We start from the raw sequence: 23,807 nt of genomic DNA, 5'->3' as shown, positions 1-23,807 counted from the left end.
AGGGTCATGATACATAGGACGATTTGTCACCTGCACAAAATCAGCAGAGTAACAAATCAGCGGATACTATTTTGCACCCAGAATAATGAAGATCACCATGGGTAAAACACATTAAACAAGAAATCATGGAAAGTCTCCAGTTTACCTGACATTGTTTCGGGTGTAAAGGTGTTTCTATCAATTAATCACCGGCAGGCATAAGGCTTGAGTAAATCACAACCTACCAAGAGTAGAAAATACTAAATGGGATTTGTGTTTATCTGATGCTCTTTTTAGCCCTGTGCACCCAGCCCTCTTTTTAAGGGGCAAAAGAATCCTTATTAAATGTTTTTTTATATTACCCCGGTTTAGAAAGAAAATTGACTCTTTCTCCTCACTCAAAATGGCCTGTAACTTCATTTGTAAAAATAAGAAGATGACAAGCATGCACATAAAAAGAACCATGACTGTAACCCAAGATATTTTAAAGTCAACTAAGCCTGACTTATTTTGAGCTATACATTCCCTGTAACAACCTGGTAAAGATCAACAGTAAACAAGACAACATTTTTATATCCAGAAATTTGCTAACAAAACTCTGTATATCTATTTTTGTTTGAGTGGCCTTTATAGATTATTACTTATATTTCATGCTACTGGTATTGCTTGCTTCAGCAACAAATCCTCTCGTTGGTTGCTCTTTACCCCTACCCATCACATGACTAGTTTAGAACTACAAATAGTTCATTATGACAGAAGCACTGAAAAAATGTGCATGCTGTATATAGTAATTTGGAAAAAATAATTTTAATAAAAAGTTATTATTCTTGTTTATGAAATAAAAGATCTTTCAACTGTACACCACGGAATTCATGCGTCACTGTGCCAGCAGAAAACCACTGCAAAGTTTTGTGTGCACAGGTATGGGACCTGTTATCTGGAAACTTGTTATTTAGAAAGCTCCAAATTACAGAAAGGCCATCTCCATTTTATTCAAATAATCCAAATTTGTAAAAATTATTTCCTTTTTCTCTCTAATAATAAAACAGTCCCTTGTACTTGATCCAAACTAAGGTATAATGAAACCTGATGGGTTCATTTAATATTTACATGATTTTTCATCAGATTTAAGGTATGAAGATCCAAATTATGGAGCTCCGTTATCCCGAGCAGTCTAGATTACAAGTCCCATACTGTATAACTATGCAAAAGCTAGTTATAAATGACACGGAATGTTCTATTTTCAGGTTAGGCCCCTTCTTCTTCCATATTGCCCAGGGCTTTCTTTATGTAAAGGCTCATGGCACATTTTGACTTCTGTTGTCCTCTGAAGGAGAACCAGGGGTGCTCAAACAGTCCTTGATGGATGTCAATTTCAATTACACTGAATTAGGAAAGTGCTAGTGCCTCTGACAAAACTGGTACTGCCAGGGGGTCACTCTTAAACACTCAGTTTTTAGGTATGCCCATGTATTTCAATCAATGTGCAATTAAGGCCTAGTATTTCTAAAGCAAGACAGAGAGTTGTGACACATCAGATGTTCATTTTGCACTGGAAAGAGAAGCAACTTGGCCCTCCACTTTCACAGAAAAAAATAATATCAAAGGGAAGTCACCCATGGTGATTCTTGACATATATTCTTTTCCAAAGTGCTATAAAAACAACATGTGAGCCACAGCTATTAAAATCTATTTATTAAAAAAAAAGAATGGAACAAAACTAAAATAAAGGAAGAAGGATAAAATTATAGGGGCTGAATGTCATTTTTCAAAAGAAACCATTTTGTTCCAATAACCATTAATTACACTAATCTGCAGTGGGTGCACACTCCTTTAAATGGGTTCTTAAATGGAACAGGTATCAGCATTCAAGGTCATTCTTGCCAAAAGGAGGAAATTGTTCACTGGAGATCCAGACAAAGATTGGAAGCCATTTCCTTCATGGGAAGAGAATTTTCTCAAATGATATCTACACTATCAAGAGTTGGTGGATATGACATTCCTGCTACAAGCTCATGCCTGTATATGCTTTCATTGTAATTAAGCCATTCCCTCTTCATGTCAGTGACATAACTAGAGACACAAGGGTTCTAGTGCAGAGCTATTTTACTTGTCTATCCATCTTTTTATTTAATACCACTCACTCTGGCCAATCATGTCCTCTAAATTCTGCATGTGGGATTGTGTGTTGGCCCTTTGATGGTGCAAATTATGGAAAGAGTCCTTATCCAAAAAAAGTCCTAAGCATTCTGGATAACAAGTCCCATGCTAGTATATATAAAAAAATATACTAACTTGCTAGCTGTAAAGGAATTAATCATGATAATTATTTTTATACTGCTGTCTATGCCAACGGGGATACTAAAACCTTGTTACAAGTTGCTGTCTTGTGTCTTGAATATGTGTCTTGTGAATTAAAAATGGTAGGTATTCATGGTTATAAAATGGTAGGTATCAATGGTATTTTAATATATATATATATATATATATATATATATATATATAATACTGACACAGGGCAGGGAGTAATTAAGTTTTCTGTGGGTCTATATATATAGAAGAAGGATAGGCAGAGAAAGAAAGACAGTGAGAAAAAGAACAAAATAGAAAGAGAGTTAGCCTTTAAACTTGCCTAAACTTGTGGTTAATGTTAAGCAAATGGATGGATGATTAGAACAAGAGCATAGATCCATCAGTGAGAATGTTCCCCGGTCAATGAATAACATGCTAAACAGAACAGTTGGGAACCTTAAATGGATAACATTCATTACTTGGAACAGAAAAGAAAAAGTTACTTGTTCTAGTTAAACAAATCCATAAATGAATTAATGGATCACCCACTAGAATGTATGGGACAAGAAAAGATCAATGAGTAGGAACAGGTCCATTTGTGACTGAGTGTTTACCACAGCATTCCAAAGGCATTAGTAGCTGCTTTTTAAACAGCGACCAGGCCTGTTATACTTATAATATTTGCACTTACCAGAGCTGGTAGGTTTATATGCCTGTTGTAAGTTGTGTTGGCAGGCACCTATTAATAAATCCTGTGTGAATGTGAAAATCATGGATTGACAATGAGACAAGAAAAGGTTTGATTTAATGTAATACAAGTTCTACATCTGGAAGGTTTGACTGAATGAAATTCCAACTTAAAGGGTTTCTTCACCTTCCAAACACTTTTTTTTTAGTTCAGATGGTTTCAGATTGTTCACCAGAGGTAAAGACTTTTTTCAATTGCTTTCCATTTTTTATTTTTACTGAGTTTAAAATGTAATGTTCCTGTCTCTGGTGTTTGAGTAGGAAAGATCAGTAATTCAGGCACAGATTCTGAACTGTTACAATACGCTACATTTAGTTGATAAAATTAGACAGGGTGTACAGACCATAACGTTTCAGCTTCAGCAAGGGAAAATGCTAATTACATAAAGAGTTAAGATGATTTAAAGTTGAAAAACACCATAAAAAGACGAATGCCACAATGGTAAAAGTTGTGATTGTGTCCAATATCCCTCAGCAGCATTTCTGGAATATTAGCAACTATTGTATCAATTCTAACAACTGCCTTTAAAGTATTCTGCTAAATGGGGCAAAATTTAAGAACTACTACTACAACTAATGTATCAATTTAGAATAGTTTACATAATCTGTGACCCCCAACCTCCCAGAGCTGCATTAGAAAGATATGAGATGGTAAAAAATTTAACTTTAAACATCAGTATTAGAAAGTAAAAAATAGAAATAATTGATAAAAGTCTTCAGTATACTAAACTGAAAAAAAAAGACTTTGAAGTTGAACAACCCCTTTAAAATGTCAAATAAAACCAAATTCAGAGTTAAGAAGAATCATTTATTAAAATAGACCTTTTATGTAAAAACAAGAATGTACCAGTGCAGTGCTTGAAATGTGCTTGAAAAAGTTGTGTTTCTGGTTACTTTATCGAAAAATGTCATTATGGCAGCTCCCACTAAGTAATCCAACTTTTCCAAAACTTTGTAGAAAAATAAAAGAGGGTGTAAACTCTGCTTTTCCTCTTAGTCACAGAGACAGCTCATCCTAAATGAGCTGTTATTACAAAGGCTAATTAAACATGTTCATGTCAAGTTTGCCAGAGTGTAAATGAATATATCCTGTTTTAAGCTTTACTCTGCCGGGAGAAAAATAAGTCACTGTTAAAAATTAGACAGGGTGTACAGACCATAACGTTTCAGCTTCAGCAAGGGAAAATGCTAATTACATAAAGAGTTAAGATGATTTAAAGTTGAAAAACACCATAAAAAGACGAATGCCACAATGGTAAAAGTTGTGATTGTGTCCAATATCCCCCAGCTAAATACATCAAAAACAAGCACAAATTATATCCAGTTATTCCATATGGGACCAGACACAAATGTCAACTGTTGCCAGTCACTGGGAACATTATGTTGTTCATTGAACAAAGCTGGCCTTTTGCCTGCAAGGCAGATTTTAAAGAATCTCTGGCCTAGGGTAGCAGGTTAGTGATTAAAGTCACTAGTGGATTCCAGCATGCCCCAGTGAATTTGGGTTTGCCATTTAGCAATGATTTTCAGCACACCTGTTTGAATGTAAAGAAAGATGGCCAATGCTAATACTGGGCACGGTTGAGAGTGAAATTTCTCAATAGAATATAAAGCATATAGAGGCACTTTGGGAGAGGAGACCAGGACTGTAATATAATTAGGTTAATGGGAATGTAGGACTTGGTGTAAATTAAAAAAGTATATTGAGTGTAGAGTTTTAAAGGGAAAGGAGATATTTGAAGAAGGTAGAGAGAAGCTAACTATTATTATTATTATTATTGATATTCATGTATTTGCCAATAGATGGAAAATGAAGTGGCACTATGCAGCACTATTAGCCAATTAAATAATAGCAACGCAGAAGGAAACAAGCATGTGGTATCAATGTTAAGGCTATCAAGTAGTATCCACTCTCTGATTATTTATGAGAAAAGAAAGTAAGGATTCAGTTGTAACACCAAACTACTAGCATGAGGACAAGGTGAGGGATTTTGTTGACAGCTAGAGAGAAAGGGGTCACTGGGGATGATTTAGGAATTATGATGACTCCCTAACTCTTTGAAACCAACCAGCATGAAACTGCCATTAGTTTGAAACCTGAAACGGATCTCAGGGTGAAAGGTCGGGGAGGGGTGTATAGAGTATAATTTCATCTGTCTAAAGATGATTTTGTATTGTATGGTATTCTAGGGTTTTAGCAAATAAATTAAGGTATGATTAAACTCATATAAAAAGGTGGTTAACACTATACACTCATGTACAACAATGTGAACATGCAGTTTTCAAAAGTACAAACTGAGTTTTTTTATTTATGATCCCAACTTCACTAAACTGGACTGTAAGTTCTAAAGGGACCATTAATGAAAAATCATGTTCAATAACATTCTTGTCAATCACTGTTCTTAAACGTAAACATTTACAGATCTGACAGTTTACGCTTTGCTTGTGATACATCTCAGTAGGCTGAAGGTTTTACGGTGATCTTACACTATACACAATCTGGTGTAACTAGGAGTGCAGAGTATCACAATACTGAGGGCAAAGTTTGGCTGCTGATGTAGCAAATCCTCACAGCAATAGATGCCTCTCAAAAGTACTGCAGCACGTGTTCAATGCCCTTGTCTTGTCTGGTGCCAGGAATGGGCATCAGCACATTGGAATTTCCTAAGATAAAGTATGAGTAAGGGGGTTATTTACTAAAAATCCAAATTTATCTCATATTTTATTTTAAAAAAAAAAACACTACCAAACTCCCATGCCTGATTTTATCTTATTTAGTAATAAAAAAAAAACTGGATTTAATCAGATTGTGAAAAAAAACACCATAAAATTGAGCGAAAATTTGGATCGTATGAACTTGTCTGTCTTTCTTCCCCAAATCGCTCGTCTTTTTTGAGTTTTTGCCCGAAATCACGTAAAAGTCGGATTTTCGGGCTAAACCCAGCGCAAACCATGATAACTCCAAATTGAGATTTGTGACTCTCCCATTGACTTATACAGGACCTCGACAGGTCCGATATCGCGGATTTTCAGATTTGGGCTTTTTGCAGCACTGGGGTATAATAATTCTTGAAAAATTAGAGGTTTTTTTCCACAAAAAAATTAAATTTTTGGCAAAAAAAGCTTTATCAGAAAAATTTGAGGTTTAGTAAATAACCTTCAAAGTGTTGATTAAGTGTTCCCCAATCTTCACTTGACCATCATAAAGCTGCAGTCATATGGGCTGATGTTAAAAACTTTATTGCAGCTATAAGGGAGGATCTGGAATGGTCCAATCTCACAAGAAGGAAGCTGGCATGACATGGAAAAACATGACAAAGACTACAAAAAAAGTAATACCATTGGTACTGCTCTTTACTAAGCACAACTAAGCCTTCTTATAAGAGTTGCTTTAGGGCTACCACAGGTTTATAATAACTGCCACGTTGATGACAAAGATGGTTTCAGCTGGTCACATATGTCATCCATCCCTGCACACTTCTTAGTCCACTGCCCAAAAAAAGTAGCATCAAAAAGTAAAAAATAAGAGAATTATACTTTTACTTGTATATGTCAGAAGGTTGCTGTGGGTATGTCTACATATTCATGTTATGTTGGTAAGGTTTGTGCTGCTGGAAATATCATTTATAATTGCTGTTCTAACTGCCAGAGAAATGCAACAAGGGCTCTCACTCATGGGCAGGTGATATCTTTGAAACGAGTGAGAAATATAGGACCATACACTGTCACTCACAGCAAGTAGATTTACTAGCTTGATTTTGATTCAACTTCCTATCCAGTTACAAAACTTCCGTGCTGTTTATAATGGCAGTGCCAGTTCACACTTAGGTTGTCCAGCCACATATGAGATTCTGTCTAGATCAGTTTTAAATCTTTGCATAGAATTAGCATTGCTCTCTCTCTCTCTCTCTCTCTCTCTCTGTCTCTCTCTCTATACATACACAAAGTAATATAGTACCGCACTCAACGGGATCAGATCTTTTTCAATAAATCTTGATTTTTTTGAGTGGGGTACTATGTTACTTTATTTGCCTTATTTACCAGCACCCGGGAAAATTGCTAAACAAGTTTAGGGTGTGTTCCTCCATGTTTTTTTTATATATTAAGTGGTGTGGAACATTAAAGAAGTAATTTACAAACTTCGGGGGGCACAAGAGCAAAAGCACACCCCCTAGTACTCACTTACAGAGCACTTGAACCCCTGGGCTCGTAAGTTACTCCTATATGTTCATCTTTCAAGGACAGGTGCAAAAAGTACAGCAGGGAATGTGCCATAGGACAGCAATGGGCAGCAGACAATCTGCTGGGTACTATTTAAATGATGGGCAGCATATGAGGGGTTTGTGTTGACCTATTGCTCGTTTGATAGGTCTGCTTCTTGTATACCATGTCCAAGAAGGCACCCTGACCTCTCTACATTTTTGCAGTGTGAATTCACTCCAGCTGGATTTATAAGCAACTGTCTCAGCCACTCCATTTTTGTATGGCTGGGAGGTCAATCATTATGGCTTGGCAATGTTCCTAATGCAAATTAGACATGGCATGAATGCGGCATTTCTGACAATAACTTTGCAAGGAAGCCTGTAAACTGACTGGCAGTATACAGCTGCTCATGAGCCATATCCTTGCATATGGTTATCTCCATTGCCCATTAAATCTATCTAGGATAAATAAGAAAATTTTAATATGTGTGTTTGAGATCAACCTTTACTACACTGAGGGGCATCCTCTAGACATTTACTTCTTAGAATGCACTCTCTAATACAGCCTCAAAATGCTTTAACATATGACCCATCAGCCAGACAACTCCAAACATGCCCAATTACAGAAGCTGAGAATGTGATGAGTTGGGGGGTTGGGGGCTTCTTTGACATTTTTTTTTACCCATTAGGCCTTAAATCTTGAAGGAATGAAGCAGAGAATTCACCGAAATTCCTTACACGATAAACCCTTAACCCCTCCCCCTGCTGCAGGGCTCTGTGCTTTCCTAAGTTAGATTGTGTGGTTCCCCCCTCAAGAGCCTTGGAGCAACGTATTAGCATGATCAGTACCTTATACAGTATCTTTAGAATGAATCGGTTAAGAAACAATAAAATGCAACTATACTTTGCTAATAATCTGCTCAAAATATGTATTGAGAAAGTTGCTCTTTTAATGAAAAGACAATCACAGACGTGTATGTACAAGTTTTCTTAAATTGGTGTATAATCTATGGATCAGGTTCTCTGGATTCTTTTAAAGATGAATAGGGATATTGTCCTGAAGTAAAAGTTATCCTTTATATTAAATTTTAATCTGTTAAAACTGGACCTCTTCTAAGCAGGTTTATCACCTTATATCTTTATTATGAACCTTTCTATTCTATTTACTATTTCTTATGGTTTTCAAATGATTAGCCTTTCTATTCTGCCACTTTTGGTCTGAAGTTGAAAATGTATATGTTTGTTTGGGTCAACAATCCTAGCAACCTGCCCCTTGTTCCTACAGATTTGAAATTTGCCTGTCAGTGTACATAGGGTGGATTTTGGGCCGATAGTACACAGTTGAGTATGTTTTAGACTAAAATCTGCCCCCTATGAACACTGGGTGGATGGTAGCATTTTTGAAAAGGCAACCTGTGACATTAGTCTAAGCTTTTCTAGAGTGATCTGCTGTAAAGGCCTGAGGAAAGCAATAAAGATATCAAAATTTAAAAGAATTTAGGGGCTTCAATAAGGGTGAAAGATTAAGGGAAATCCCAAAATACTAAAGCTGTGATTAAATGATATGAATAAATAATAAATTACAAAAATGTTTGCCATATTTCTACCTGCAAAGCAATGTTATTTACGAGCATTCCAGCTTAATTGATATCAAGTGCAAAGTTCTAGACCAGACACTGTAGGAGCAAAGATTTATGCAGTATAATGAATTGCACACAACTTGAACCTGTAGTATAAGGGGCAAGACATAGGTGCACTGAGATCCAACTGGTTTAACACGCAAAATAATCCCTTTACTTAATACCAGGTCAATGCAGGTGTTTTTGCAGGGCTTTGCCTTTAGAATTGACACCTGATGCTTATATAGATAAATGCAAATAGGCACAAGCTCTAAGTGTATAACACTTAAATGGGTATTGCTAGAGCTGTGTCTACTTTATTATAAATAAGCCTTAGAAAATGTGTGACCAAAGGGAATTTATAGGACAGTGAAATGTGTTTCTGAATATCTCCCCAATTAGATCACCTATACAGGGCTGCAATGTAATTTCATCCTCTTCAATGCAGAGAGGCAGCGGCAGAGGTCCCATCCTGAGGTCCAGATAGGGTGCAATTTGGCAAATGCTTATTTGATAATACATGTCGACTCTTGTACAGGTATGGGACCTGTTATTCAGAATGCTCGGGACCTGGGGTTTTCCAGAAAATTAATCTTCCGTAATTTGAATCTTTGTACCTTAAATTAACAATAGGCTGCTTTTGCTTCCAATAAGGATTAATTAATTATATCTTAGTTTGGATCAAGTACAAGCTACTGTTTTATTACTACAGAGAAAAAGGAATCATTTAAAATTGGATTAATTTATTATAATGGAGTCTATGAGAGACGGCCTTTCCGTAATTCAGAACTTTCTGGATAACGAGTTTCCAGATAACGGATCCCATCCCATCTTTTTTTCCCTGTGATGTCAAATGTGCAATTCAAATTTACAAGCTAAAATAAGGAAGTGCAAAACTTTTCTGCCCTTGAATAATTTTTTTTTAATATGCAGTTTATTTCGAAGAGGGCTGGTGGCATACAGACGGCAGAAAGAGGTCAGCCAACGTACAAACCTCACTATATTTAAGGGTGGATATGTTTTTATACTTTTATGAAAAGATTTAAATATCAAATAAGCATGGGAATTGTACCAGAATTAATTTTTTTTGATGATGCAGTCAGAACTCAACCTAGAATACAATTGATATAAGTTAATTGGCATGGCATTCAATAATAAATGCTTCTGGCTCTTGGAAGTCAATTTGATAAATGGCTTATAGTATCCATTCTTGTATGCGTACTTTAATTGCTTTCATTTAAACATGACACCATTCAAAAGAAATACAAAAAAAATTATCATTTAATAGCGAGAAATTGGAGATTTTTTCAACTATTTTTTAAACTACCTACAACAAATATTATTAGCTTAATTTAAAAAAGGGTTACAGGGTAGAAAAGTTCAAATGGATTCACTAATATGTGTATATTGGAAAATTACTTTTAAGGCCCCTAGCCGTTTGGATAAACTGGTACAAGGGCGACTGTAACGTGGTAGGTACAAAATTGTTGGCATTAATCTTGAATCTGTGAAAGTAACAAAGCCATCACTACTAGGGGAATAAATCATACTGCATACTTATACTTATTAACATGTTTGTGCAACTGATAGCATATGTCTAATCTGTCATACATGTGTGCCAATTAGAGTTGAAAGTAATATCCTATGGAAACGAGAATATGTCAGATTCCTTTGGCAATTATACTGCATTTTCCCGGCATGTCAGTAGCAGTCGTGCTCTCTAATAGATACATGCTGCTTTTCATACATAGAAAATGGTACAACCTATAAAACTCAATACCTCAAAATACCCAAGTTTTTTCTAGCCAAACAGTATGATCAACTCAAAAACCTGTGAGAGGGATCTTTTGACCATCAACCCCTTTGATCAGTAAGAAATTGTAAAATCAAGATGGGATGATGAACCCTCCTTGGGCATGTGTATGGGATGGGAGCACTGCATAAACAAGAACTGCATGTGCCTGGATTTCTATGCAACTATGCTGATAAGAAAGCCCTTAAGTGACAAACCTCTTTCTCACTGTTAGACATTCCTGACATGGAGACTTTACTAAAAAGGTTAGTATGTCAACTAAATCCAAACTTATGCTGGCTGAAATTACAATGACCCCATGTGGACAGTGAGCTGCACTGATCAGGCTTATTTAAATGGTCAAGGCCCAGATGTGCAAAGCAATATGCTGGTGTATACTAGACTCAAAGGAGCAATGCAGAACAATCACATGGATAATATTTAGCATACTTTATTTAAATACCCACTAGCATTTTTACAAACCCGCCTTGAATCCCCTGGGTGGAGCCACAACAGGACAAACCCTTACAGTGCCCCAATGAAAAACAATGGTTTGGAATTGTCTTCCTTCTCAGTTAATGCAAAGAAATGCAATTGCTCCCAATCCCTAATGCTCCTGAATGACAGTGCCTCTGCATTTACCATACCATGTATCTTAATAATAGCCCCCTATGATTAATAAATAAGCCCCGGTGTCCTGATGAAATCTAGGGCATGTATTTGATTTCAGCATGCAAAGTAATTGAATATTAGGTTCTGGATGCCACACATCTATAGCACTGTGTAGTCTGACCCAGTAAGAAAATTAACAGCCTTGCACCCTTTATTTGCTCTGTTTCAATGGAGCTAAATCCAAGCTTTCAAGGAATATTCTGCTTCTAGAAAATATCTGATCTTCTAAATCGTAAATTAAACCCATGCCTTAATATGTACTAGGGGTTATGTCATGGATGTCCAACTGAAAGTCCTGTAGAGCAATGAGGGTGCTGGGCAGGTACCTAAATGCAGCTGAATGACATCACTTATGAGTTTAAGATGATTTCATTTACATATTTCAGGGTGGCTGGCGGTTAAGCAGTTGGGTTGTGGGTAAAACTAGAGTCGTGAAGCTATCCCAATGGGTAAAGATGAAGGTTGTGGGTCAAGGTGCCTGTTCATTCAATTAGACTAGTGCTGCTATAATGAGAATGATATAATTATACATCACTTAGCAGCACTATCTCTCTGTTGATTGGTTAATAAAGTGTCACTTTACAATTACTCCCTAATGTTTCAAAAATGAGTGTCATACAACTGACAAGTGTGTTTCTCTGTACAAGAAAATAACATCACATTATTTGATATAACAAGCAGTATAACAGTGATTTTGCGCGGGAGCCAAACCTGCCAGCACAGCTAGCTATTCTTTCCCACCTTTTAAACCCCAGCATCTCTTTTGGCATGTTAGAACTACTCCAGCCTGTGTTCCTGTGGAATTTAGAGGCCTAACCTGCCACAGGCTTCTCATACAGACTACAGTGAAAGTCAATTTTTCCGGCACTTTACACATTACTGTCACAAACCCATAAAAAATTAACAAGGTATGTGGCAGGCCAGACGAAGCCACAAACAATTATTTATATATTATGCAGGGTACATTTCACCTCTATTGAACCTTTATTAGAAGGCATTAGGCTGTCTGTATTATTGTTAGTCCATCTTTAAAAAAAATTATAATTTAAAAGATATACTGAAAGTAAATGATAACAGTTTGCCACCTTATTGTAAACCATTGACAGTTAAGCTGACTTCATTTATGATTTCCTTAGTGTTGTACTAAAATAAAAACGGCTCCTTGTACATTTTGGAAGGTGAATACAACTCACACTCTTCTGTCTGATTCAAAGTAGCTTTATCTGCTGATACATAAAGGAAATGTCAGTGCTACCCTCATCTCCCCCCCATTAGTTTTAACAGATCTCTCCCCTTTGTCCTTTGGATGGGAACTCAAGATAAAGCAGGGAGAGAAGCAGAGAAAGCCAGGGGACAAGCTTGATCTACACGCCCTGGGGACAATGTGAGGCAGACAAGCTACAAGCTGTGATTTATTCTTTTTCATGCCCCAGAGACACTTATTCCTTAGACAGGACTTAAAAAAAAAAGTAACAACTTAGAAGTCCTGTTGTAATGAAGGCATTCTCAGTGCCAGGGTAGGATCCCAAAACATTCCCAAAGCCAATGGCTGGGAATTTCAGTGAATGGACAGTGTGCTGAGAAACGTGAGCATGTGGTGCTAGTGGACAAATATAGCACGATCTGTGCAAACATCGCAGGGACCTGTAGCTCTCCTCCTGCTCTCACTAAAGTCGCAGCTCTCGGCGGGCGCGGGATGCTGGGAATTGTAGTGAAAAAGAGAGACAAGTACCCCAAAAAAAATTAAAATAAAAAATGCAAGTATCCTATCAAGTGTCAAATGGGATTTGCATTAAAACCTACAAATAGCTTGTCCCCATTCTGCCAGTGTAAATGTCCTGAAATGAAGATGCTGTAAGATAAGTGATGTATAAATAAGAATGTACTCACCGCAGACTCTGCATTGTGTGCCCAGTAGCACAGCACTAAGAGCAGCGCAGCCAGCACACAGGGCACCCGCTGCCAATCTCCAAGCCTCATTCTTGCAGTCCCTGTGCAGTAGCAATATGCTCCGGCTACAAGGCACAGTTGAGGGGGGCTGACATATTATGGGGAGCACAGAGAAGGGGGCAGGGAGATCCCGTTTGCACAAGTACAATAAGGCCACCCCAGAGCCCAGCACTAACTTTAGCCTTCTGCACAGACCTGCTCACTTTTCCGCACTCAACTTAGCAAGGCGGGACTATTTCTTCCCAAAAAAAGGCATGTGGGATCCTTCCGCGCCAAGTGATTTCTCTCTCTCTCTCTTTTGCCCAAAGACAATCTACAAAGAGGGGAGTTCTGTGTCTGACTGTGAGAGTGTGTGTCAATTGCAAAATGAAAAACCATACCCCCCCTCTGATAAGGAATTCCTGGGTTCCCTCCCTGTTCCACCCATCCCAAAAGGCACTTTTCCTACATGTACTCTCCCCTTTCTAAATAGACTGCATTCCAGGGACTATTTTCCGTGGAAGGATTAGATAGCAAGTGTCAGTCAAGCACAAAGTGATTGAAAACTAATATTGTCATCCTTAAGGGAGACAATTAGAACCTTTTCGTTAAACAAACACTTTGGTAGCGAGTGTGTGATCTATTGGCATAGTCCTGGACTGCGCCAGATGTCTTTAGCGGGTGCAGACGCGACATTTATTGCGCCACAGACAGGCATGATGTCCGTCGTATTTGGATCAGGGAAAATGCGTCTTAAACTTATTGACGCTGTCCAAATGCTGATGCACGAGTCTGTGTAGCGCAGGCTGAACTAACACACACCGCCTTTAGGAGTCTTTTTTTACGTTAAATTTAGCGTTTATGTGGTCAAGGGAGTGTGTGGGTAACTGCTGCCCGTGCCTCAAGACCCCCAGTGTAGATTGTCATTTCTGTCAGCGATTATTAAGACATCTACGTCATTGAATCTATATTCAGTCTGTATTATTAATGTTTACACAACCTGCAGATGTTTAGTCAGAAAGCACATCGTCAATAGGCATACATTTTAACACACATTATAAGGGACGGTAATGACCAGCGTGAGAGGGTTTCCCTCCAAAATGAATGTGGGTGCTGCCTTTGCCTTAACTATATGTGAGGCGCAGCTACAACTATGAGAAAGACCTGCTTGTGATTGACAGCCTTAGGCCCCGCCCCGTCTCCTCCATGCCTCCTTTCAGCTGCTAGTTCTGTACATGGAGCCGTGCTGATCACCCAGCGGAGGCGAAGAGAGTTTATAGGCAGGTAGTCCCGCAGCTCTTTTTCTCAACCATCAGCCTTTAAACTCCCTCGGCCGAATTTTTATTTTCACCGAACCTCTAATGCTTCTGTTTATGTTGTAGGTTCCCCAGGGACTCCCCCGCTAGACTTTCGTTGCGAAGTTCCGAGGAGAAGATTTCAATGAGCCCCCTGCGCGGAACACTCTAAAGAGCGAGCGACAAAGGGGGTGACTTCTTCATAGTCGCCTGTGATTAGAAAGATGGTGACACGGTAAGTGTTCCTTTTGCGGGTTGTAGTTTAGAGTAGCTGTTTGGGGACAGTGTGGGTTGTGGTGTTTGTTTTGAAATGATTTGAAAAGAGTTAATTCTGCTTTGTTTGCAGACTTTGCCTGCTGGTAGCTGCTGCCTGCTTCGCTGCACAACTGGTGCAAGGGGTGAGTTTGTTATAGTTTTACTTTTTTATTCCTCCATCCAACCGAATGGGAACATTCTTCAGTGGTAGCTGCATGTTCAGTTTACATTTATATAGACCAAAGTATGCCCTTGGCAGACCCATGTACACTCTACAATAAAACACATTCTTTATATTATCTACAAAGTCTCAGCTCTACAAAGTCTCAGCTGAGTCCCAGGAGGACTACAACTCCCAGTATCCCACATCAGATGAAGATTGTAGGATTTTCTGGAAGGTGTAGTCCAACAGCAGCTGTAGGATTGCAGGCTGGATATTGTATCTATGCTGCAGTGATGTGTGACAGCACTCAGTCCTACAGTTGGACTTCAGACATAGCATTGTCTATTATTGTATACCTTTGCAATTAAACGAACACAGCAGTGGGCACTATTAACCTGGTAACCTTAAGTACTCATATTTTTCCCAGAAAATGTTTTACCATTGTTATTGGGTGAACAGAATTTTCAATAAAATATACTGGCAATAGTTATGTGCTGATGAGCATGTTACGCCATAAATATGTATTTATAAGGTTGCAAGAAGTGCTATGACTTTCTGCCTCTAGTTTTTAATATTGGGATTTGCAACCTTTTATCTTCAGGCTTTTCCTGAATTACAGCATGGTCCAAAAGCCACGTTGAGAGTTGTAGTTCAGGAACAGCAAGAGATACAGAGGCCAGATGCAGTTGGGAAAGCTAATGGTGCACAAGTTCATTTAATAGGATGGCAGCGTATATAAGATATCCTAACGATCTTATACACTGATTATTATATTAATGTAAATATAGATTTATATATAATAAATGTATATATTCACTTTATAATTAAATATTCACCGACAGACTTGTGTAGAATAATTACCATCCTACCCACAAAGTAGTGTCTGTTCCTGTCATTCTTTGTCTTCTTTTATTATGCAATGGGGGAGGCATTCCGGGAGGGAATTGTGCTAAAGGGAGGGATTTGGGGCAATATTAACTTTAGCATATTTTGTTTATTATCTAATTTCTATAATTACTTAATACATCCTAACTAAATTATGGTAACTGTTAAAGGCTTTGTTCACTTCCAACACTTTATTCAGTTCAGTTGGTTTCAGATAGTTCACCAGAAATAAAGACTTTTCCCAGTTACTTTCTATTTTATATTTGTGACTGTTTCTAATATTGAAGTTTGATTTTTCACCTTCTTTTGTCACTCTGAAGCAGCTCTGGGAGGAGGGGGTCACCAACTCTGTAAACTGTTCTAAATTGATCCATTAATTGATCCATTTCTTATCTTTGTCCCTGCTGAGCAGAATCCATGAGTTTCATTAAAGGCAGCTGTTGGAATTGATACAATAGTTGCTAATACTCAAGAGATGCTGCTGAGAAATGTATCAACTAATGTAGCAAATTGTAACAGTTCAGAATCTGCACCTGAATTACTGAGCTGCCAGACTGAAACACCAGAGACAGGACATTCTTAAAATTTTGAAAAATGGTAAAAAAATAAAAGATGGAAAGGAATTGAAAAAGTCTTTATTTCTGGTGAACAATCTGGAAACATCTAAACTGAAAATGTTTCTGGAAGGTGAACAACCCCTTAAATGAGTGCAGTATTAAAATTTGTACAGTGAAAATTGCATTTTCTAATGTATTCTGTATAACAAAGATACAAAGTCAGAAAAATCAGTTTAGTAGTTCTGCTGGGTAAATTCCTCCAAGAGTCATCATTTTGGGTAAAACTATGATTTTTGGTGAACATTTATCCCATAATCATTTAGACCAACCAAACAGTGTCTATTGTTCCTGTACTGATTGGTCAAAAAGGAGAAGCTAATGCAAGTAGAAAGTAGGTGGCTAATATTTGGACCAGCACAGTTTGGCTAAAAACGGTCTTTTTCTTGAATTATCAGACTGCAGGCCATTTGGCTGAATATACAGAATATTGGGTGGGGTGTTACTGTTGAATTTAGATTCAGTTTATGTTCTGAAAATACTGGGGGCTATTTTTATAACTTACCACAGATGAATTTACATTTTTCTTTGTAATCTCAGAATAACTGGATTTGAATTAATGTTGGCCACACAAACACATAGTGGACCAAATTGCAGCAGACAGGGACCCGTTTGATTAACACGTGATATGGTTTTCATATTTTCCCTATCAAAATCATTTCATTTTCATGCAAAAATTTTTGGGCCAACAGTGCCCTAGTTTGTACCACGTACACTTGTTTTCTATTTGTGTGAATTCCCCTTTACAACAAAATGTTTATGTGTTAGTACATCTATCCTCACACAGATCAAGAGGAGGTGATAATAGATAAAAGAAACTTTTTGATTAGTTTAATAGTTTTTAAAGTATACTGAAAAATGATTGAGTTTCACTATGCCCATTCATATTACCATGTCAGTATAATAAACAGACAAACGTTTTTACCGGCGCTCCACTGCGCGCGTAGGCGCCGAACGCAGGAAAAATGCAGCATGGTGCGTCTCAACCTGCATTCGGCGCCTACATGCGCCTGTGTGAGTACAGCCCCATTGGAAAAAATGTAATGCGTCTATTCCTGCGCTCCCCTGCGGCTGAACGCAGAAAACGTAACGCAGGGGAGCGCAGGTAAAAACGCTCGTCTGTAAGAGCCCTAAGGGCTCTTACAGACGAGCATTTTTAGCTGAGTTCCCCTGCGTTCCGGTTTCATGCGTTCTGCCGCAGGGGAGCGCTGGAGTAGACGCACTGAACTCTTTTCAGTGGGGCTGTACTCACACAGACGCATGTAAGCGCCGAACGCAGGTTGGGACGCAGCATGTTGCATTTTTCCTGCGTTCATAACTTACATGCGTCTGTGTGAGCACAGCCCCATTGAAAAGAATTCAGTGCATCTACTCTTGCGCTCCACTGGAGCTGAGCGCATGAAACCGGAACGCATGGGAGCGCAGCTAAAAACGCTCTTCTGTAAGAGCCCTTATGAACACACCATGTGATTAGCTACAAGTTAATTTTGATCCTGCCATACTTAAATTGAATGTTAGATCATGTTAATGCACAGACTGACTACAAGTAGGTTCTGTCAGATTTTAACCCTGTGATTATCCAGAGGATTTTCCTATTTGGTCAGGTGCTACAATATTTTAGCAATCAGGAGGCCTTTTTTCACTTTTTTTGTGCCTGCTGATAACATGGGGTCTTTTTTTTCTTAAGCTACTAAAGCTACTAAGCCTACAAAAGGGCATGTTGTTTAATAGTGGCTAAGTGATTGCCATTAACACAGCCTTTAGAAAAGACAATGGCTTGTCATTGCATTGTGATTCTTTACAAACATACTGTATATATATATATATATATATATATATATATATATATATATATATATATTCAGATAGAAGAATGAAGCAGCACACGATTCTTTGCAAAAGTGTATATTTCAGATATAGCATCAATACAGCGACGTTTCGGGCAAGCTATATGCCCTTTATCAAGCCATAATAAAATGAGCATTATACAAGTGATTTTTAAAAGCAACACACAGGAAATGACTTCATAATTTGCATAATGGTTAGTCCACATCCATCACCATTTCTTTTTAACCCTATACACGTTTTCAGTGGATTTAAAGGAATAGAAATAGATCATAGTCCCTATTGAGACCTGAGGGATATAGAGATCCAAGTTTTTTAATCCACCACACCTCTCTCTGTTTTAATTTTAATTCTCTATCACCCCCTCTTTTCAGAGGCGGTATTGTTTCCAACACCATAAATTTCAATTGGTCTGCAGTGTGTCCTTTTTCTAGGAAGTGTTTGGATACAGGTAAGGACATATTACCTAGATTGATGCTGGAACGATGCTGGGAGATACGTGATTTGACCATCTGTGTGGTCTCACCTATATAGATGAGACCACACGGACATATCAGCACATATATCGCAAATTTAGAAATGCAGGTAAAGTAGCCTCGTAATTGTACTGTGTAACCAGTCTGGGGGTGTATAAACTCCTTGTTTTTCAAAACAAAAGGGCATTGTGCGCATCCTAAACAGGGAAACATCCCCTTGGATCTGCCTCCCAAGAATGTTCTGTCAATTGTTTTAATTTTAGTTTTCATCTGGGTTGAAGTAACCTGTGCTCCTATAGTTTTTCCTTTGCGATAGGATATAAGTGGCATCATCTTAAATTCTTGTATCATAGGGTATGCATTTTGTAGTAAATACCAATGTTTGCGTAATACTTTGCCTATTGTTTCACTATCCGTATGGAATTGGGTGACAAACGGTACCCTGTTTGACTGTTTTTTCTTAGTTTGAGGGTATTCTACCCTATGTTGGGCCTGTTGTATCGTTTTTTCTGGATAACCTCTATCCCTAAATTTTTGGCACATGGTTTGTCTCTGGACACCTCTTTCTTTGGAGTCACTGACTAATCTTTGTACCCTAGATAACTGGCTGATAGGGATCGATTTTTTTATATGTAGTGGATGGTAGCTCGTGTAGTGTAAAATTTGATTCCTGTCTGTAGGTTTGGAAAATAACGAAGTATGTAGGAGGCCACACTGGTCCTTATATATCAGAACATCAAGGAAATTAATTTTGTGAAGATCAAATATTAGTGAGAACGAGATAGAGGGATGTACCCCATTAATCCTGTCGTGGAATCGCCGAAGGGAGCCAACGTCACCCCGCCAAACCACAAAGACATCATCGATATATCTCCACCAGGCCAAACAGTGCCTGGTGAAGTCTACATCTAGATATATATGTAGTTCCTCAAGCTTAGCCATGAAGGCATTGGCATAGGCCGGGGCGACATTGGATCCCATCGCCGTCCCACGCAACTGGAGATAGAAGTCATCCCTGAAGGTGAAATAGTTGCAATACAGTATGATCTCCAACAATTGTAGAAAAAATTCAATTCAATAGTGGGGACGTGACGGGGTCCCCCACAGGAGCGTGCACCGAGGTCAACGCTGACTACACTACTGAGAGTGCTGGGGCACATTTCGATACTATATATATATATATATATATATATATATATATATATATATATATATATACATATAATCCAATCAAGAAAAACCAGCACGAAGGGTCTTTGACTATGAAAAAAGTTGTATTTAAAGCATATGTATCACCGACGGTCGCTGATACATATGCTTTAAATACAACTTTTTCATATTCAAAGACCCTTGGTGCTGGTTTTTCTAGATTGGATTATACACTTAATTATATCCGTGCACAGGGGCAGCCACAGTATGGCTTATCTGATATAAGCTGCTGTCTGTTACGAAACTCTGTATATACAGTATATATATATATATATATATATATATATATATATATATATATATATATATATATATATATATATATATATATGAAATACTTTTTAAAGATTTGGATTATTTGGATAATATGGTGTCTATGGGAGACATTCTCAAATTAGGAGCTTTCTGGATAAATGATTTCTGGATAACAGATCCCATACCTGTATATATCACTGTATAAACCACTGAAGAGCTCTCATATAAAGGCATTGCATATATAATGCAAGTTTTCATTTAGATTATGAAGGTCCAAAAGCTCCGAAATACAGAAAGGTTCCCATAGACTTCATTTTATCCAAACAATCAGAATTCTTAAAAATTATTTCATTTTTCTTTGTAATAAAACAGTAACTAGTACTTGATCCAAACTAAGATATAATGAATCCTTATTGGAAGCAAAACCAGTATGTTGGGTTTATTTAACGTTTGCATGATGTTTTAGTATGCTTAATTTATGAAGATCCAAATTAAAGGAAAGATCCATTATTTGGAAAACCCCAGCATTTTGGATAACAGTATATACAGTATTTATGTATTGTTTTCAGGGCATTGGCTCTACTAATTCACTACATTTAAAACATATTATAACAGTTAATTGAAGCTTTTGTTCTAGGGTTTCCTTTTAAATATTCATCAGATTTGTATAAATCATTTTGCATCACATTTTTTTCTGAAACCAAGGCCAAAAGCATTTATAAAATGTTCTTCTAACAATAGCTTTGGACCCTATTAGTTAATAGAGCCACCTCCTAATTATTTCAGACTTAATTGTTAATACAAAAATCAAACGAAAGGACTCTTACACATGGGTGTTTGCTCGTTTATTATATTGTGGTGGTTTATTTTGTGCATTCCTCTGCAAGGGAATGCGTGAGTTAACAGAGCCCACTTATTCCAATAAAGACTGTACTGACGGGCTGTGCTTAACAATTAAATCCAGGTGTAAGCTGCATCTCATCCATGTTTGGTGGCTCAGAGTGCCCCCATGAGTACAGCCCCTTTTGGAATGAATGTGTTTGCTTGCAGTGGAATGCATAAAAAAGCCCCCCCCCCCACAAAGGAAGCACATGACCAAAAGCTCATGTGTAAAAGCCCTTAATCTGCTTTCAAAATCTCCAATTTAAAGGGACAGTTAATTTTAAAATTAACGTTTAGAGGCAGATTTTTCAAAGTGTCACATTAGAATTTGCAATTCACAAGTTCCACCTCCAATATAGCATTTCAGCAGATACATGGTTGTTATTTTTTCTTTATCTTTCTGCTTAGACCAGGGGTGTCCAACCTTTTGGCTTCCCTGGGCCACATTGGAAGAAGAAAAATGTTCTGGGCCACACTCGAAATACACACAAACTCTAACGCTAACTTTTGATTTATTTTATTGTAAAAGAAAAGAGGGTATCATACACCTAGTGGGATTTTTGACATTGTGTTTGAGAAACGAATGTATTAATATCTGGTTGAATGGAAGTAGTTGCAATTTTCAGTGAATTCTCAAGGTGCTCATCAGAGAATTTGGTTCTAATTTTACTCTTAGGGGCCGATTCATCAATAGTCGAATATCGAGGTCGATATTCGACTGGGAACTAAAATCGTTCGACTTCGAATATCGAAGTCGAACGATTTAGCGCTAATCCTGCGTTCGATCGATCGAAGGATTTTTCGTTCGATCGAACGATTAAATCCTTCGAATCGAACGATTCGAACGATTTAAATCCAACGATCGAAGGAAAATCCTTCGATCAAAAAAAGGTTAGCAAGCCTATGGGGACCTTCCCCATAGGCTAACATTGACTTCGGTAGCTTTTAGCTGCCGAAGTAGGGGGTCGAAGTTTTTTTTAAAGGGAAAGTACTTCGACTATCGAATGGTCGAATAGTCGAACGATTTTTACTTCGAATCCTTCGATTTAGTTCGAATTCGAACGAATTTAACCAATTCGATGGTCGAAGTACCCAAAAAATACTTCGAAATTCGAATTTTTTTCATTCGAATCCTTCACTCGAGCTTAGTGAATCGGCCCCTTAGTGTGTTCATTCTTGAAAAAAGTTGCTCACAAATGTAGGCGCTGCATATATCAATAGCATAGCGGGCGATACCGCTGAAGAATGCTTACCTGCCTTTGTAAGTAACCGAATGCTCACTTGTTCACTGCTTTTCCTGCTCTAGGAAGCCACACACCGCACACAGCATGTAAAATTTAAAGCACACATGCACACAATTAGCGACCACGTACATATGCTCTCTGTGCGTGACATTGCAACATGACGTTTCCTGAATTGGTGGAAGTTCAAGCTGGGCCGCAGTCATATCCATCCTGAGCCGCAGGTTGGACACCCCTGGTTTAGACCCTTTCCTATTGATTTTCCAGTCTGTCATTTAATCCACTGCCTGGTTGCTAGGGTAAGTCTAGCAACATCCTATTAAACATTAATTCTAAAGTGACCTACTCCTTTAACTATGAAGGGGGCGTTATCTGGGCAAGGCATGTAAGTCAATTAAGACAAAATCCAGTATTTATAAATATGAAGAGTGGATATGAATGCTTGCTTAATTGGCCTCTTCTTGTTCAGCATGCTTAAAACTGTTTATATGGAGCGCCCCTTCCTTGTCAGAGAGTTTCTGTCATGTTAGATATGGATATGCCTGAAACCAATTTTAAAGGGATTAGCCATTTTAGCAGTAAAATTTTTACATTATTAGATCATTGTACTCACTGGACATGACCAATTGGTGTTATTAATAAGTCTGTTACTAAGTTGAAGATAAAGAAAATGAGTACAGAAATGAGTTGTGGAGCAGCAGTGGAGCAGTCAGACATCTTTTATTCTCGTGAGCACCTACTAGCTTTGTACTGGCAGTGGAACACCTAAAAACCTATAACATGCATATATTTTACAACAAAAGGAACAATATTTTTATAATTTACAGGTTTTGATGAGCACAAATTAAGCACTATTTATTGATTTCCTGGAATTAATTTAGAACCAACACATTTCTGCAGTGCTTTACAGAGTTTCTATATCATTCACATCAGTGCCTACCCCAGTGGAGCTTACCATATTTACACACACACTAGGGCTAATTTTATCAGGTGCCAATTTACCTGCCTGTATGTTTAGGAGTGTGTGAGAAAACCCATGCAGAACATACAAACTCCCTGCCCAAGATTGAATCACTAATTCTATTTTACAATAGGAGATGCACAATTCCCCATACAAATTACATATTTTTTATAAGACACACTCAAACCCACACACACACACACACAAAAACAATGACAAAAGAATAGGACATTAATTGAATAGAAAATAACAAACCAGACTCAAAATCATGTTTCACTAGAAGCTGCATCAGAAAGCAGTTAACAAAAAAGAAATTAAAACAAACACTACTTGCTTTACGCTTCAAGGTGCTAATTTTGCTAACATTATGTCTGGCTAAAATTCCCCTTTCAATCGTAGGTTATACTTTAAAGCAGGGATCCCCAACCTTTTGAACCCGTGAGCAACATTCAGAAGTAAAAGGAGTTGGGGAGCAACACTAGCATGAAAAATGT

At 37.8% G+C, this 23,807-nt stretch overlaps 2 protein-coding genes across 8 annotated transcripts in view; one reads left to right on the top strand and one right to left on the bottom strand.

The window, feature by feature from the left end:
* col4a5.L (collagen, type IV, alpha 5 L homeolog) overlaps positions 1–13,597 on the bottom strand; it is a 93,721-nt gene extending 80,124 nt beyond the window's left edge. For 3 of the 5 annotated variants that reach the window (XM_018229834.2, XM_018229836.2, XM_018229835.2), the window contains exon 1: positions 13,194–13,597. In XM_018229834.2, coding sequence (XP_018085323.1) covers positions 13,194–13,283 — 90 coding nt within the window. In that variant the 5' untranslated portion in view covers positions 13,284–13,597. The remainder of the gene's footprint in view (positions 1–13,193) is intronic. The other 2 variants (XM_018229837.2, XM_018229838.2) reach the window with 1 other exon arrangement.
* Positions 13,598–14,393: 796 nt separating this feature from the next.
* Positions 14,394–23,807, top strand: part of col4a6.L (collagen, type IV, alpha 6 L homeolog) — a 136,428-nt gene continuing 127,014 nt past the window's right edge. For all 3 annotated transcript variants that reach the window (XM_018229833.2, XM_018229832.2, XM_018229831.2), the window contains exons 1-3: positions 14,394–14,516; positions 14,615–14,762; positions 14,874–14,925. In XM_018229833.2, coding sequence (XP_018085322.1) covers positions 14,752–14,762; positions 14,874–14,925 — 63 coding nt within the window. In that variant the 5' untranslated portion in view covers positions 14,394–14,516; positions 14,615–14,751. The remainder of the gene's footprint in view (positions 14,517–14,614; positions 14,763–14,873; positions 14,926–23,807) is intronic.

This window comes from Xenopus laevis, chromosome 8L (assembly GCF_017654675.1).
Source record: "Xenopus laevis strain J_2021 chromosome 8L, Xenopus_laevis_v10.1, whole genome shotgun sequence".
NCBI lineage: Eukaryota > Metazoa > Chordata > Amphibia > Anura > Pipidae > Xenopus > Xenopus laevis.
The sequence above is the reverse complement of the archived record's forward strand: the minus strand, read 5'-3'. Positions and strand labels throughout refer to the sequence as shown.